Raw genomic sequence first — 16074 nt, 5'->3', positions numbered from 1 at the left:
GACTGTTATTAACATACATTTTCCAAGAATTAGAGAATTTTTACATAACTTCGTAACATTGCTAGTACTGTTTGCAGGTTACCAGATTGTACCTAGTCTTCTTGCCAATCATGTAGAAGTTATAAAAATTAATGTTAATTATTTATGGCACTTTAAAAAGTGATACTAAAACATTTTTACAAAGGACAGATTGTAAATCCTCTGAGTAGAAAATTTTTGAGAATGAGGCTGATTGTAAGAAGCAGTGGAAATCTGATGTTATGCAGACTCACTAAGAATCACTGATATTTAATTCCATCTTGGCCCAGGCACCCTTCAAACCTCTAAGACCCTAAAAAGATACAAACAGACAAAATACAAAAACAAACCCAGGTACAAACAGCCAGGAGCAGTGGCAAACCGGAGATCATTTTAATACTTTCTAGCCTTCTAGTTGGGAAGATGGGCCTTAGAAGCCAACAGACAGAACGTTCATTGCTGAGAAGAGCACGTTTAGGTCAGGATAAAAGACGTTTTCAAGAGATAGTTGTCATAGGAGGCCTCTGGGGAAGTGACAGTTGGGTTGAAACAAGACGGATGAGAGGAAGCTAGCCGTGTGACGGAAGACTGGGTGAGGAGCCGGTGTCCAGGCAGAGAGACAGCAAATGCAGAGACTGAACAAGGGAGAGAACACGGCTTGTTCTAGAAATTGAACTGTGTGGCCAGAGTTTATTGCGTTAAAGGGAGTGTGATGTAAGATGAGGTTGCAGAGCGGCACGAACCAGGTCCTGTAGCCCTTTTTGAGTGCAATGGTAATGAATTTGGATTTTATAAGAGGTATACAAGGGAGCTGTTGAAAGATTAGGCAGAGAAGAAAGATGAGTTTTAAGATCACGTAATATTATTTTGTATATAATTGTCAAAATGTGATTAAAAGTAAAAAATGAGGTCCATATTTTATGCGTAACAGTTTCTAAAATGTGACTGGTGGACACTAAGGTATGCTAGATGTTGACAGTTTGGGGCGAAATAGTGTAGGCTTTTCAACTATGAATGGTTACTATTTACTGAGGACCTGCCAAGCAATGAGGTGTAGGTGCTTTTTACATGTATCTTCATAGAAACCTCCTTGAAAGGAAGCCATTATTTCTCCTGTTTTGTAGGAGAGAAAACTGGATACAGAGAGAAGTGTGCTAGCATAGCACAGCTAGGGTTCTGAACCATGCCTGCTCGACTTCGTTTTACCAAAGTTTTTTCCACTGTGGCTGTGTTTTGGTGGGGAGAGGAAGAGGAGGAAGGCTGAAAATTGAAGAAAAGGAAAACACTCTTATTATAGTACATGTTTATTGAATAAATTCACTTATTTTTCATTCTGGGGAGTGGTTGGGAAGGTAGATGCTGTAAGTTAGAACAAGCAAATTGGATTTCCCTGTTAGGACGTTATGATCTTGAAAAAGAATTTCTGATCCAGCTTTGATTAGAAGTTGACATTCGCTGTTTTTCTGCTGTATCTGTACCATAAAGGTTTTCCAAAGCATATGTGTTTGTCAGACAGTTAAAATCACCCATACGGTATTAATAACTAATCAGTTATCTTACCTGAAATCCCCAGAAGAGGGGTTCTGTATGCTCAGTAGATTCAGTCTTTGGAGGACTTAGCTGCGCGGGGCAGAGAGGGGCTGACCTGGAAGCAATAACTGTTATGTGGCAAAGCAGGGTAGAAAACATTTGCTAATGCTTAAGTGTTGTCTGTTCTTAACAGGTAACACAAATGCATTTGGTCGATTGAGCTCTTTGAATGTTGGGTTATTTTAACTTTCTAATTTTCAAATGTTTTGATGATAAATTGAGAACTAGAAGGAAGAGATACTGAACTATATATATGGTGATAGTGGACACTGAGCGCTCAGGAGGGATGGAATTTAGAATTTAGAGACTGGATGGAATAGGATGGTCAAAAGTACCATGAAGGAGTAAAAGAAATACGAAGTCCTTCTAGTTAGTCTTTTAGCTTATAGTGAAGAGAGAGTTTTCTTAGGATAAATAACATTATACAGGATACTTACAAATCTGTTTACCCTTCTGTCCCACATTTCTGCTGTCAATACCTTTGAACCTCTTTGGGCAATAAGACACTTAGATTTCATTTTATTTCTGCCAGTCTTCATGTGCTTTGTGTTATTATTACTTTTTTTTACTCTGGGTACAGTAAAATGTAGAATAATTATCGGCCACACACAGTGTCCAGTGAGTGTTATGATTTGTTGATATTTGGGGGTGGGGAGATTTCAACTGAAATAAGTTCCCTGTGGGTGTTTTCCTTTCATAAGATAAAATTCTATCAGGAAGTGTGAAGTATTCTATCAGAAGGTGAGGAATAGTCTATCAAGAAGTGAGAGCTATTCCATTAAGAAGTGAGAAATTCGTAGAGACCTGGGAGCATGGAATAGATAAGATATGATCATTAAGCCTATTTCAGAATAATCTGTACAGTGAGTCTGGCTGTAGTAAACTAAAATTAAGCAAACATAAGTGGATGGGGAATTGGGACCCCGGTGAGAAGCATAGGACAGTTTTTATACCAAGTCAGCCAAAGAGTGAGTGTCTGATAACCCTTCTACTGTGACAGAGGAGAAGTGGTTAAAGACCTAATGGTGGTAGATCTTTTGAAAAATAATCTCCTGTCCTCAACAAAGGATTTTTCACCACCAACGACAAATTTCTTTTGTTACTAAAAAAAAAAAAGAAAGACGGCAAGAAGAATGTATAAGCAATTCATATTTTTAAAAGCGATAGAGGAATCCGTGGAGTAAAAAGCCTTCCCCCATACGCTGTCCGTCAGCTGCTCAATGCCACTGCTCTCCCCAGGAGGAAACTGCTGCCTCTTCAGCGCTTAGTCTTCCAGACTTTCCCCTGTGCATGTATATTTAAGTATATGCGTGCACACCCATATACCTGTGTATGTGCATGTCACAATACAAGTGGGGTCATCTTATACACGTTATCAAACTTGAATATTTTTATTTAACAATGTATGTAATGAAACAATATGTTTTGGAAACTGAAACTCTAATTCAAAAAGATACATGCACCCAGTGCTCATAGAAGCTTTATTTACAATTGCCAAGATACGAAATCAGTCTAAGTGTTGATCAACAGATGAATGGATAAAGAAAAGATGTGGTATATGTTTACATAGAATACTAAGCCATAAAAAAATGAAATTTTGCCATTTGCAAAACATGGATCGACCTGAGGTGTATGCTAAATGAAGTGAGACAGAGAAAGATTCATACTGTATGATGCCACTTATATGTGGAATCTAAAAAATAAAACAAGTTAATTAACATCTTTGTGCTTCAGTTTCCTCCTCTAAAATGAGAATGATAATAGTACCTATCTCACAGGGCAGTAGTGAAGAGTACATGAGTGGTTAGTGTGTGGGTAATGTTTAGGACGGTGTCTGATGCGTGGAAACATGCCTGCTATTACGTGTTGTGAGCAGGTATCTCACTCTTCTCCCGTGTGGGTAGCTAGTTGCCCTAGCAGCGTTGACTGAGTAGTTCATCCTTTCCCCCAGTTGATGCAGAATGCTGTCTTTGTCACATACGAAGTTTTCAGACATACCCAGCCCAGCTCTGTTCTAGGGCTCTGTAGCCTGTTGTGGGCTCTGTTTTTCCCAATTTGAGAACACAGTGCCTTAATTACTATAGCTTTATAAATACTGGAAACTGATGAGTGCAGTCCCTTTGCTTTATTCTTCGGAATTATTTTGGTTCTTCTTGGCTTTCTTTGCACTTCCATATAATTTTTTAAAAACTCATTAAAATTAGCAAAAACTCTGTTAGTTAGTAAGTTTTATTATGGAAGAGAGTGGTACTGATTGACTACTACTGAAATGGAGCCTGAGGTCTCGTTAATACTTTAAGCAGTGGGAATTCTTTAGAAGTTATCTGGCTGTGTAAGCTGAAGATTGATACTGTCTGCTGTGCTAGGTGGGCACTGGGAATATGGTGAATGAAAGCACTGCAGAAAGATAGATTGTCAGCCTGCAGCTCCCAGACGGTGCCCTGAGGCACTCCAGGGCACCTCGGTGAACTTCCAGGAGTGTTTCAGGCTTGTTACGGAAACATATCTGTTAGACACTGTGTGAACTTCGAGGTCAAGGTAGGTCACAGTTTCAACATTTGATCTGTGCTGACTTCATTTCACTGCCGCGATATCTTTTGTGAAGTTTGGTTTTTGGCAGTCGCTGTGATAAAAAGCGAGTATCATGCAGAAATCAGAGTGGAACAGGAAATGTGGATGGCAGTGTCCAATCGGATTTCAAGGTTTGAGAAGCTGTGCAGAAGCCCAGTGGATGCACACGTCCCATAATAACTAGTTGTGGTTATTTAAAAATGAAATAAAAATATTTTAGAATTTGAATGTCGTTTTTTCAAAAGCATACTAACTTGTTAAGACGTGAGTATTTATTCACTCATTTGAACCTAACAAACAGGACTGTTAGGTGATTCTTTTAGCCCAGGGAATTCGTGAAAAAACTACTGAAGAAATAAGGATACCAGGAGCCAGGAAAGCTGGGGACTCTCTCTGCCTTAACAAGTTATTACAAATACTCAGAGATTAAGAACATTTGGAGGGCTGTGTAGGTAGGTTACTGTATGCCATGCCTGCTGGTAACAGGACAAGCTAATCTTGCCTGGGCTTCAGGGACAGACAGCTTTTCTGAGAAAGTGGCATTTTGCTGAGCTTGCAGGAAGACTGGGAGTGAATTGGCGGGGAGGGTGGGTGGGAATAGCTTGTGTGAAGGGAGCAGGTGTGGTGGGAGGCTGCCAGGAGTGCAGCACGCCTTACAGGATGCGGGGCTGCCAGTGACGCAAGGGGAGGGCTGGAGGGCAGGCAGTGGCCAGATCACACAGTGAAGTGGAGGCCAGTTAAGGGGTTTATTTACTGCTTCTTTTGTTTTGTTTGTTTGCTTTTGTATAAAAGGCAGTGGCAAGCCTTTGAGAGGTTTTGAGTGAAGGAAGAGTATCTTAGGTCACCACTGCTGACTGAGGGGATGAAGTTCAAAGATGGTAAATGTAAATATTTAAGTAATACTGTAATCTAAGTAATGTAGAGTGGGTATTTTTGGTAAAATTTTGAAGTGCCTTGATTTTCAAAGGCATTTGTAGACTTTCATATGAGTATAATTTTCATAATTTTTTGAACACATATACTCTTGTTGAACTTGGTTGATGTGGTACAGACTTTTTAAATGAAATAAAGTCAAAAGCAAGATAGAATGCTAAACTTAAAACATTTACATTGGTGTAATTATTTTGTATTTTTGTCAAATGGCAAAAAGTTTGAATTTTAAAATTTATTTTATTTATGTAATTAACTATTTTAAATTGGTAATATGCATAATTTGACCACCAGTCTAATGCATTTATCGCTTCTAAATTCCTGAGTTGTTTTAATTTGAGTGGTGTAATAATCGAAACATAGAAAAGATATAAAAGTGACTTTTCTTGCTTAACCATTTTGTGCTGCCCTGAGGTTTATATTTTGATTGATTTTACTGTAATTCCAGTAAATTAATGAAATATAAAAATTTTTATAGTACTAAGAAGCTAATTTCTGTAGGTTATTTCTGAAAAACTCCTAAGCTCACTTTCAAGAGTTTCAGTACTTGAAGAATCAGTTTCATATTCATCAAATGGGGTTTGAAACCCCGCGTGGTGTCTGGGAAAGGGCGATCAGCCTACTTGGAATTTGCTTATCATTGTGAGTGTTGGGAAATGTTAGAACCAGTGAGTGTTAGTTCCTTTCCTCCGCCGGTGTACGCGTAGTGTATGTGTAGTGAGTTTATGAGAGAAATACAGCAGGTAAGCACAGAAGAGATACCTTAGTAACAAAGAATCACTGTAATTTTCTGCCTCCTTTACATTCTGTAAAAATATTTCACTTTGAATACAAAAAATTTAAATACTTATGAATCCCATTGTAGGATTTGAAATAAAACTTGTTAGAAATCCGTATCATCTAACAGGGTTAGATTATCTCAGCTAACAGGGTCTTTTTTCCTAATATTTCCTAAATGGATCAGATTTTGATTTCCTAATACAAAGTAGGTTTTACTTATTAGACGTTCATAGAGAAATGACTGTACTTATGTATCACACCTAAAGAGGAAACCACTTAGGAGTAAGTTTTTGGACATGTTACCTTTTCTTATGGAAGTAGAAGAAAGTTTTGTTTCACTTTGTTCTTTTTCTTTATTACTTTTGTAGGATCCAGCATTCGAACATTCACTCCGTTTTATTTTCTGGTGGAGCCAGTGGACACACTCTCAGTTAGAGGCTCATCTGTTGTATTAAACTGTTCAGCCTATTCTGAACCTTCTCCAAAAATTGAATGGAAAAAGGATGGAACTTTCTTAAACTTAGTATCAGATGATCGACGCCAGGTTCTCCCAGATGGGTCCTTGTTCATCAGCAACGTGGTGCATTCCAAACACAATAAGCCTGACGAAGGCTACTATCAGTGTGTGGCCACTGTTGAGAGTCTTGGAACTATTGTCAGCAGAACAGCCAAGCTCACAGTAGCAGGTAAGTTTTGTTAAGTCAGTTATTTATATTTTCAAATTTTTATCAAGGTAAATCTTGATAGAAGCAGGATTATCCTAGAGTTCCGCTGAACTGGGAATAGCAAATAGGCTCATTTGACAAGTGTCAACTGAGCATGTGCTGTGTGGGGGGATCCTGCGAGGACTTGCTCCGTGCTGTCGGGAATACGCTGCACACTTCTCCACTTTCTGATGGTTCAGATGATTTAGCTGCCATCAAAGTACTGAGCCAGTTCTTTTTTTTTTTTTATCTTTTTAACTTGGAAACGACAAAAGAAATTGTGTAGGAAAATTGGGTCACTCTGATTGCTAACTTTCGTACTTTGCAGCATAACCATTTAACGTGATTTCATAAAACTTGTAGTATAGCCTGAGTCTTGGTTCCTTTACGCCTTGACCAAGGAAATGACATTTAATTGGATTATTTAAAAATCTGTAGACTATATGTAGCCTGTATGTGATAGTATGTGTATTAATATTAAGGTGAAGAACAGAACGTTGTAAAGAAACATTCACTCCCTTTTAGAGCATCCTTATTTGAAGAATGTTGGAAAGTGTAAGAAAAATTAAGGGTCTAGAAGAGTAAGCTGTGGTTCCTAAATAAGTCATACTGTTTGTAATAGACATTGTTGTCCTCAGATCATTATTTCTACACTGAGAACCAGATGAAGTAAGTTTTTGTTAAGGGTCACACTGTACAAGAATTGTATCATCTTTTAAGTTTTCTATTCAGACTCACCTTGGTGAAGTGCTAGCATGTGAGAAAAGAATGTGGCTGAGACAGGTTTCCTGTTTCGTCCCCACTCCAGGGTCGTGGCTCCCCACCTCCTCCTCACTTCAGGGAGTATTTGCTGGTTCATTCCGAGCATGTTGGCTCTTTTTCTCTCCGGAGCTGAACACTCAGAGTTGAATTTGAGTGTGATGGACAGCCATTGTAATGGTTACCTAATCACAGGCTGAGGATGGGGGGAAAAAGGAGGAGAAAAGAATCAGGCCTTTTGACAGTTTGCCTTTTCTCTTTTTTCTTTCTTCTTCTTTTAAACATGTTTTTGCCAGACTTTCTCCAACATAATAAATAAGTCAGCATTATGCCTGACTGACCTGTGATGCCACTTAGGTCACTCACGTTCGCAGCCTCGCCTTTTAATCTTGACTTCTCCATCTCAGCTGTCCTCACGTCCAGTCACCAGGTCCAGTGAGTTCTGCTTCCTGATTTCTCTGTACGTGACCCGCATGCTCCTTCCTGATGCTCCTCCTTGTCATCCCAGCAGCCGTGTAACTGCCTGCTGCCTCATTCTTTCCCTCCTCCAACCCAGGCTGCTCTCTGTGGCCACAGCGCCTTCTCTCACCCTTCAGTGGCTCTCCAGTAAACAACGTCAGGTTAATGTCTAAACTCTTTTAACAGGCCTCTTGGGTCCTTTTATGATCCGGCCTCCATGAATCCAGCTTCATTTCTTAGTGCTCCACCCTGCTTCCGTCCCTGTCCACCCCCCCACCCCCCCCACCCCCCCCAGCACGCTCACCACATTTTCAGCTCTGATAGTGTTGAATGTTTTCAGTTCCCTTCATCCTCTGCCTCTGGCCTTTGCTCATGGCTGCCTCCTTGCCTGTTAATTCTGTCCTCCACCTTTTCTTCTCTTTCTTCTCCTTTGCCAGATTTGTCCGTCATTCCTTTTAGTTCTTATCCTTTAGGAAGTGTTTTTGACCTTATATCTAAGTAAACAGGCAATTTTAATACAAAAGCCAAATTCTTTGGCTGCAGACAAGATTCTGTAGGAGAGTTGTTTAACCTGCTCTTGGCCTGGATGTCAACAGGAAATAATATCCAAGCTAAGAGATGAATTGAAATTCTTTTTAATAGTTGCATTGTATCCATTGTATACATATGTTGTGATTTATCCAGAGATTCCCTTTTTGATGAATTGTTAATGGATAAAAATTGATGTTATAGATAGTACTATATGGAACAAACTTTTGCAAATCTTTATTTATAGAGTAGACTATTAGAATTAGTAATTCTACTAGTTGCTGGATTGTAGGTTATACTTTGTGCTTGTCATTTAAAAAGACAGCACTGAACTGTTTGCCAGTTCCTCAGAATGCTAACCATAAAATTACCACATGAATGAGCAATTAGACTCCTAGGTATCTACCCAGGGGACATGAAAAGATATGTCCACACAACAATTTGTATGGGAATGTTCACAGCAGAATTATGCCTAATAGCTAGAAAGTGGCAACAGCCTGCATGTCTATCCAGTGATGAGTGGATAACCACACTGCCGTACATCACACATGGAGTGTTACTCAGCAGTGAAGAAGAATGATGAGCCTTAAAAACGTTATGATAAGTGGAACAAGTCAGCCACAAAAGACCACCTGCCATATGACCCCTTATATATGAAATGAAATGTCCAGAATAAGCAAATACATGGAGTCAAAAAAGTAGATTGATGGTTTTCTAGGGCTGGGATGGGGGGAGTCACATAGGGTGTGGGAAATGGTGGGTCCAGGGAAGGGGGAGTGACCACAGGTGAGTATAGGGTTTCTTTAGGGGATGATGAAAATGTTCTAAAATTAGATTTTAGTGATGGTTGCACAACCCTGCATCTACAAAAGCCAGTGAATTGTGCACTTTAAATGGTAAACTTCATGGTATATAAATTGTAACTCAGAACTATTTTTTAAAAAAAGATGCTGCTGCCAGATTGCCGTTCTGAAGACTGTTGGTTAGAGTTTGTTTGCAGCAATAGCAGCTGACTGTGGCCAAGTCCAACAGGAAGGGGAGCTTGTGAAGGCACACCAGGTAGACAGCTCAGAGAAGTAAACTTGAGAGGTCTTTTTCTCTGGGCGCTCTCATATCTCCACCGCAGAAATTTTTCTTTTAACTGTGTGGGCCGTACCTTGGCTGTGGGCGTTTTGTGCCCAAAGGTGGGATAACTGAGTGGTCTAAATACAGACGGTGTTAATCCTTCTTGTCAACCTCACGTCTCACTGTCTCTCTCTCTCTCTCTTCTGCTATTCTCCAGAGGCACCAGGACAGGCTGGCCTCCTACTTGTGAGCACAGGAAGTTGCAGCATTTTCTACCTCGATATGTCAGTTACTATTCCTCCATCTGCTTTCCTTGTCCAGAAGCTTTTTGCAGTCTCTTGTCTGCCAGCTCCCCATATGTTGTTGTGGGGTTTGTATTTTAAAAAGTTACTCATTTTCATGAGACCACAGGAGGGAGAATATTTTGACTTTTTAAAAATAGAACCAGTTCCTGGTTTTATTTGTTGCCTTTCCCCCGTATGTTATTAGTTTCTGTGTTTATCTTTTTTTTTTCCCTATTTTTCTGATTCCTGAAAGGTAGATATTTGGTTAATTTTATCTTTATTTCTTTCCTTCAAAAATCCCCTTGAGACTGATTTCCAAAATATTCAAACAGCTAATACAGCTTAATATCAAAAAAAAAAAGCAACCCAATAAAAAAAAAAGAGCAGAAGACCTAAATAGACATTTCTCCAAAGAAGACATCCAGATGGCCAGCAGGCACATGAAAAGATGCGCAATGTCAGAGAAATGCAAATCAAAGCTATGGTGAGAGATCACATCACACCATTTAAAAAGACCATCATTAGAAAGACCACAAACGATAAATGCTGGAGAGGATGTGGCGAAAGGGAGCCCTCCTACACTGTTGACTTGAATGTAAATTGGTGCAGCCATTATGGAAAACAGTATGGAGATTCCTTCAGAAACTAAAAATAGACTGAAGAGCAGTGAGTACCTAGAACCCTGCCACTAACAAAAGGAAACCCTGCCTCAGAAAGTGCATTTCTGTGCCAGAGCTGTGTCCTAACCATCCTTTGGGCCTTCTGCTGGAAAAGCAGAAATCAAGTCTCCAGTGGTGCCTTTTTAATTAAGTCCTCTAGTACTATAGACTGAAGTAAAAAAATAAGAAAAATTGGTAGCAGGGCTCAAAAAGTGTGCCGTTTACGTATGGACTGGCAGGCCATCGTAGAACTAGCCAATCTGGAGTTACATTTCTCATAGTTTAACGTTTGTTAGTCTTTAAGGAAACATTGTGTTGCATTCTAAGCAAGTCAGAGTCACTTTGTAGATATTATTGTTAATAACAGTAGTATTTGAGTGTATACCGAGCAGTATGCTATATATGAATTACTTACGTTAAATATTTAACCTTTTAAACAACCCTATGAGGCCTGTTATTGTTGTCATGTTACTGACGGAGAAACTGAGGCGTGGCAGTTAAATAACTTGCCAGTGTCAGACAGCCACGAAGGGGTGGAGTTGGGATTCAAAAATCAGATTATGTGACTCCAGAACTCATGCTCTTAACCGTTACATCTTGTGGCATCTACAGAGGATTTATAACTACATTTTTTGTTAATATTTTATTTTGAAATAATTTCAAATTTGTGGAATTGTTGCAAGAATGAAACCAAGAAAGTTAATGTATTCTTTACTTAGGTTTCCCAATATAAACATTTTACCACATCTGCCTTATCATCTAATATGCGCGTACCCAAATAAAATTTTTTCTGAACCTTAAGGCTAAGTGCAGGCATTACCCCTACCTAAATACTTTGTGTGTATTTCCTAAAAACAAGGACCCTTTCCTAAATAAACATCCAACAATATTAGGAAATTAACCTTAGTAAAATACTAATGTTTAATCCATGGATACAATTCAGATTTCACTGGTTGTCTCAGTAATGTTCTTAGTAACAGATAACAGCAAAAGCAGAGACTTTGCCTCACCATCCGTCTTCCTTTCTGGTCCAGGATTACAAGTTTTATTTAGTGGTTCTCTTGGATTCTTATGATCTGAAATCGTTCTTCAGTTTATTCTGGTCTCATTTGGGGTTTTCTGATTTTCCCCTATGAATAGATTCAGGTACATTTGCATTTTGGGGAAGAATATTGCAGAAGTGATACTTTATCCTTGTTAGTGCATCATATCAGGGAGCATGTGATGATTTGTTCCCTTCGTGGTGGTGGTACCTGTTTTACTTGGTTAAGATAGTCTGTACTGTGTCCCTCCACTCTAAAGGTAGTAAATACCTTGTGCTTTTATTAATTAGTAATAAGCATTTTGGGAAGAGATAATTTGCTGCTCTGCAAATATCCTATTCCTCATCCAACTTTCACCTGCTGTTTCTAGTTTCCATTCTTGATTCTTCCCTGCATTAATTATCATTCCCCCAGATTTAGCCTGAGGAAGCCCCTTTTGATCTGCCTGCTCTGTCCTTTTGGTATGTCTGTGTTATTCTTTGGATACTCCCTTAGTTCCTGACAGAGATGTCCCAGATTCATACTGTACTTTGCCTGCTTCAGCCCTGAAGTCAGCCATTTCCCTAAGCAGCCTTGATTCCTTCTAGTGGAGAATGGTATTTAGAAATCAAGAGAAGGTCACCATATGTACTCATTGCTACTGGAGTGACGTTGGTTCTGGATTCTCTCTGGACAGAACTAGGGTGTGTGTGTGTAATAATTGTATATGAAACAGATATTTCTGTATATACATCTATCTGTATTTGTACATCTGTAATTTTATAAAACTAAGTTTACACTGACACCTCTATTCTAGTCCAATGCCGAAGGATTTATTCTACCCTTCTGCTTCTGATATTTGTACCTTGTTTCTTCAGTTATGAAGAATCTGACTCTAATTATTCCTAGTACATTTACTTACTTGGTTTGTATCCCTGTGTGTAGCCAGTTTCCCGACCCATGGACCTGCTTCTTGACTCTGATTCCGCTATACATGTGGCCACACAGGCTGAATTGCTCCTGGTTCTCATGACCACATTTTAAAGTAATATTTATCTACATTTTATTTCTTCTTTTCCTTTATTGTCCAGGTCTTCCAAGATTTGCCAGTCAGCCAGAACCGTCTTCAGTTTATGCTGGGAACAGTGCGATCCTGAATTGTGAAGTTAATGCGGATTTGGTCCCATTTGTAAGGTGGGAGCAGAACGGTCAGCCTCTTCTTCTGGATGATAGAGTTATCAAACTTCCAAGTGGAGCGCTGGTTGTCAGCAACGCCACTGAAGGAGATGGGGGCCTGTATCGCTGCGTGGTGGAAAGTGGCGGGCCACCAAAGTACAGCGACGAAGCTGAATTAAAAGTTCTTCCAGGTATTAATTTATCATCAGGACTGATGGCTATATGTTTATTAATGGATAAAAACTGTCCTGTTAGAATTCTTCTTAATAAAGATTGTTAAATAGGTGGTGTGACATATTAATGCCAGAGTAAGGAGTTTCAGTTTCTCACACAGATAAGAAGAAAACATGCCAGAAAGATCCACTCTTTAGCGAATGTGTCGGTCAGTAAAAATGTATAGTTTTTTTAATAAATAAAAAATTAAAAAGCAGTAAAGTGTGTTCAATATCTTTGGCCTTCCCCTTGGCCAAAGAAACATTAACTTTGTGTCTTTTGTCAAACTTCTAAGTTCTCCTGTCTCCCTGTAATAGCATACTTTTTGTGGTTCTGCTTTCTCCCAATAGGAGGGTGCTTTTTATAGTTGCGTGTTTTCACTTGTAGGAATCCGAGTCACTCGGGCTAGCTCATGTAAGGGATGGACAGAGTGGTGACTGTTCATACAGCAGCTCTAGCCCCACGGGGCCGAGTCCATGCTGCGCCCCCATTTTAATGTCAGCTCAGCTCCTCTTCTCGTCTTCCCTTCTCTCTGTGGCTCCTCACTCTTCCTGCCCCGTTAGCTCCTCATGATCTGTGTTGTGAACCTTTTCAGCTGTGCAGCGTCTGCTTGTCGTAACTTCCGCTCACCTGCAGCTCGTCGTAGTCCCTCTGGCCTCTTGATGTTTTGTGACCTTTCAGCTTCCGTTTCCACTGCCAGATGCCTGATTCTTTCCATGTTTCTCATTTCACATCTGAGTTGGTGAATATAATCAGACCATCCCTAGATTGTCTGGGCAGAGATTTTACATGTGATACTTCGTAGGCTCATTTTTAGCGGGTGGACTGGCTTGCAGACTAGGGCCAGTGTTGAGAGCACCCACTCCGCAGGGTGTTCCTGGTGGGCGTGAACTGATTTTTTTAAATGCAGTTTCTCTCCTTGTCGTCATTGTTCTTACCCTTTATCATTCCTGTCCCAGAGTATTCTCAGCTCAGCAGCCATGGTTATCTTTTAAGATGCTTATTAGATCATGTCACGTCTTTGCTCAAAACCTCCTAATGGTTTCCCACCTCAGAGTAAAGGTTAAAGTCCTTGGCCTGTGAGCTTTTTATCGTCTTAATGCCACCTCCCCCTGCAGCTCTCTTCGTTCATCTCATAGCCCTGTTTCCCTCACTCTGTGACTGTGGCCACCTTACTGCAGGACACTCCAAACGCTCTCTTGCTTAGGGCCTCTCGGCGTGCTGTTTGCTCTGCCTGGAACCCCCTTCCCTCGGATATCTGCCTGACTCCCTGTCTTACCTCTCTGCTCAAATACTACTTTATCAGTGAAGTCTTCCTTGACCATTGTTTAAAACAACAGTCTTTCATGTCTGTGCCAGTGCTTTCTCAAACGTCCCCCTTCATTTTACTTGAGAATGTATCACCATCTGATGTACTGTACCTTTTAGTTGTTGTCTCCCCCCCCCCATTAGTATGCAAGCTCAGTGAGGGCAGAGAATTTTGTCTGCTGCCAAGAATGGTAATTGGCACATGGAAGCCAATGAATATTTGTTGAGATTTGTTTGTGTCAATCAAAATTTGATTGATTGCTAAATAATTAAAGGTTGAAAAAGAACTGTTGCCGTATAGCCCTGTCTTCCAGCCTTCCTGACTTGCCTTTACGTGGAAGTGGGCATATTTTTTCTCTAAACCTGGAATAGCAGTCAAGCAAATTCTCAAAACTAGATTCAGGTAAATAAGATTCGGTGTCAAAGGCTGAGCCACCACGAAATACCTGAAGCAAAAACAAAGTACTGAATGTTTTGTTGACTTAAGTAAGGGAGAGCTGTTTGTCGAGCATTGTCATCTTGAATAATGCAAACCTCTGATCTCCTGCAGAATTTTTGGGAAGACATTGTTTTTGGCGTGTTGGTTAAGAGGCTGGGATGGGTTGATGTCAGTCATGGAAGCATGTTTGATGGTTGGTTACAGAGATGAGAGCAAGACCAGCCTTAGAAGCAAATCATCCCACTGCCGAATGGCTGGCTTTTAAAGCCCGAGGCTGTTACTTGTTGGTTGGCCTTCAAAGGCAGGTTCACTGAAGTGAGTTGTACTGATCTACTGTACGTGTTTACTTGTTGCCATGGCTACAGGACTGTCATCGAGTTGGCTGCACAAGCCAACGTCTCTGCCTGAGAGCAGTCTTTTTTCTCAAAACTTAACAGTAGAAATGTCACCCCATCAAGTAGAGAACCTTGTCTTCCACCCAAGAGTGTAGCCTTTTCATATGCTCGTAAGAGGGCAGCTCTGAAGTGAACACACGTGCAGTGTGGGTGCCTGACAGTCACATCATGGTAAAAATCAAAGGACTGACAGTAAGGGAGCAAACTAAAAAAGGTGAAGCTCAGAGATTTTCAGAAGTAACACACAGACCCAGGGAAGGAAAGGAACCCTCCTGTGATGTCCCGGTGAGTGGGGAGGGCGCTGCTGCGGGTCCAGAGCTTGCTCACTCTTCTCTCTGTTTGTACCACTCATGAAGCATTGACTTTATGTTGCCTCTGAAAGTGAGGCGAACTCGTGTCAGAGCTCACCCAGGTGCCCAGTAAGCACCTTGAGGACTGGAGCTGTAACTTAGACCTAACCTTTAAGGCCCCCAGAGAGCCTGGCACAGAATGTTGCACATGGAAATTACTAAGGAGCGTTTGCTAGTTTAAATGGAATTTTCTTGTCACTTTTGCTTAAAGTACTTTGTTACATAAAACCACACGGACAGAATAGGAATTTGCTGTTTCTCATCTTTAACGTGGTAAAGTGCTTGCTTTCTTAATCATTGTCTTTTGTTTAAAAATTTTTTTTTTTTTTTTTAGATCCTGAGGTTACATCAGACCTGGTGTTTTTGAAGCAGCCTTCTTCCTTAGTCAGAGTCGTTGGTCAGAGAGCAGTGTTGCCGTGTGTGGCTTCGGGACTCCCTACCCCGGCCGTTAGATGGATGAAAAACGAGGAGGCACTTGATGCACAAAGGTAACGCTGCCTGCTGAAGAGCCCTTTCCAGCCTTGGCTTGAGACTTGGTCTAATCCTATTTGGGACTATCGATTAAAGTGCTTCTCTCTTTTATTTTTATTTAAACACATCATAATGCTCATTTATCATCCCCGAAGTACGTTTATATGCTGTATATGATTGGAATGTTTAAAGGAAAAAGTGCTTTTAAGATCTTAAGGAGTAATTATTCCATTTGTCTTTTCTGAGCTGCGATATGCTTAGCTTAAGGCCTCAGGATCTCCTTCCCTAAATTGTTGCAAGAGTTCCAGCCCCAGCTACCTGGGACTTTTCACTCATCTCATGTGCATTTTGTT

At 40.4% G+C, this 16074-nt stretch overlaps 1 protein-coding gene across 9 annotated transcripts in view; it reads left to right on the top strand.

Annotated features, from left to right (window-relative positions):
- Nucleotides 1-16074, top strand: part of NEO1 (neogenin 1) — a 159191-nt gene that overhangs the window by 38524 nt on the left and 104593 nt on the right. For 8 of the 9 annotated variants that reach the window (XM_074354200.1, XM_074354199.1, XM_074354202.1 and 5 more), the window contains exons 2-4: nt 6258-6575; nt 12461-12736; nt 15585-15738. In XM_074354200.1, the coding sequence (XP_074210301.1) occupies nt 6258-6575; nt 12461-12736; nt 15585-15738 (748 nt within the window). Of the gene's footprint in view, nt 1-5026; nt 5058-6257; nt 6576-12460; nt 12737-15584; nt 15739-16074 lie in introns of those variants that run through there. The other variant, XM_074354197.1, reaches the window with a different exon arrangement.

Source organism: Camelus bactrianus, chromosome 27 (assembly GCF_048773025.1).
Source record: "Camelus bactrianus isolate YW-2024 breed Bactrian camel chromosome 27, ASM4877302v1, whole genome shotgun sequence".
In the NCBI taxonomy this organism is placed as follows: Eukaryota; Metazoa; Chordata; class Mammalia; order Artiodactyla; family Camelidae; genus Camelus; species Camelus bactrianus.
The sequence above is the reverse complement of the archived record's forward strand: the minus strand, read 5'-3'. Positions and strand labels throughout refer to the sequence as shown.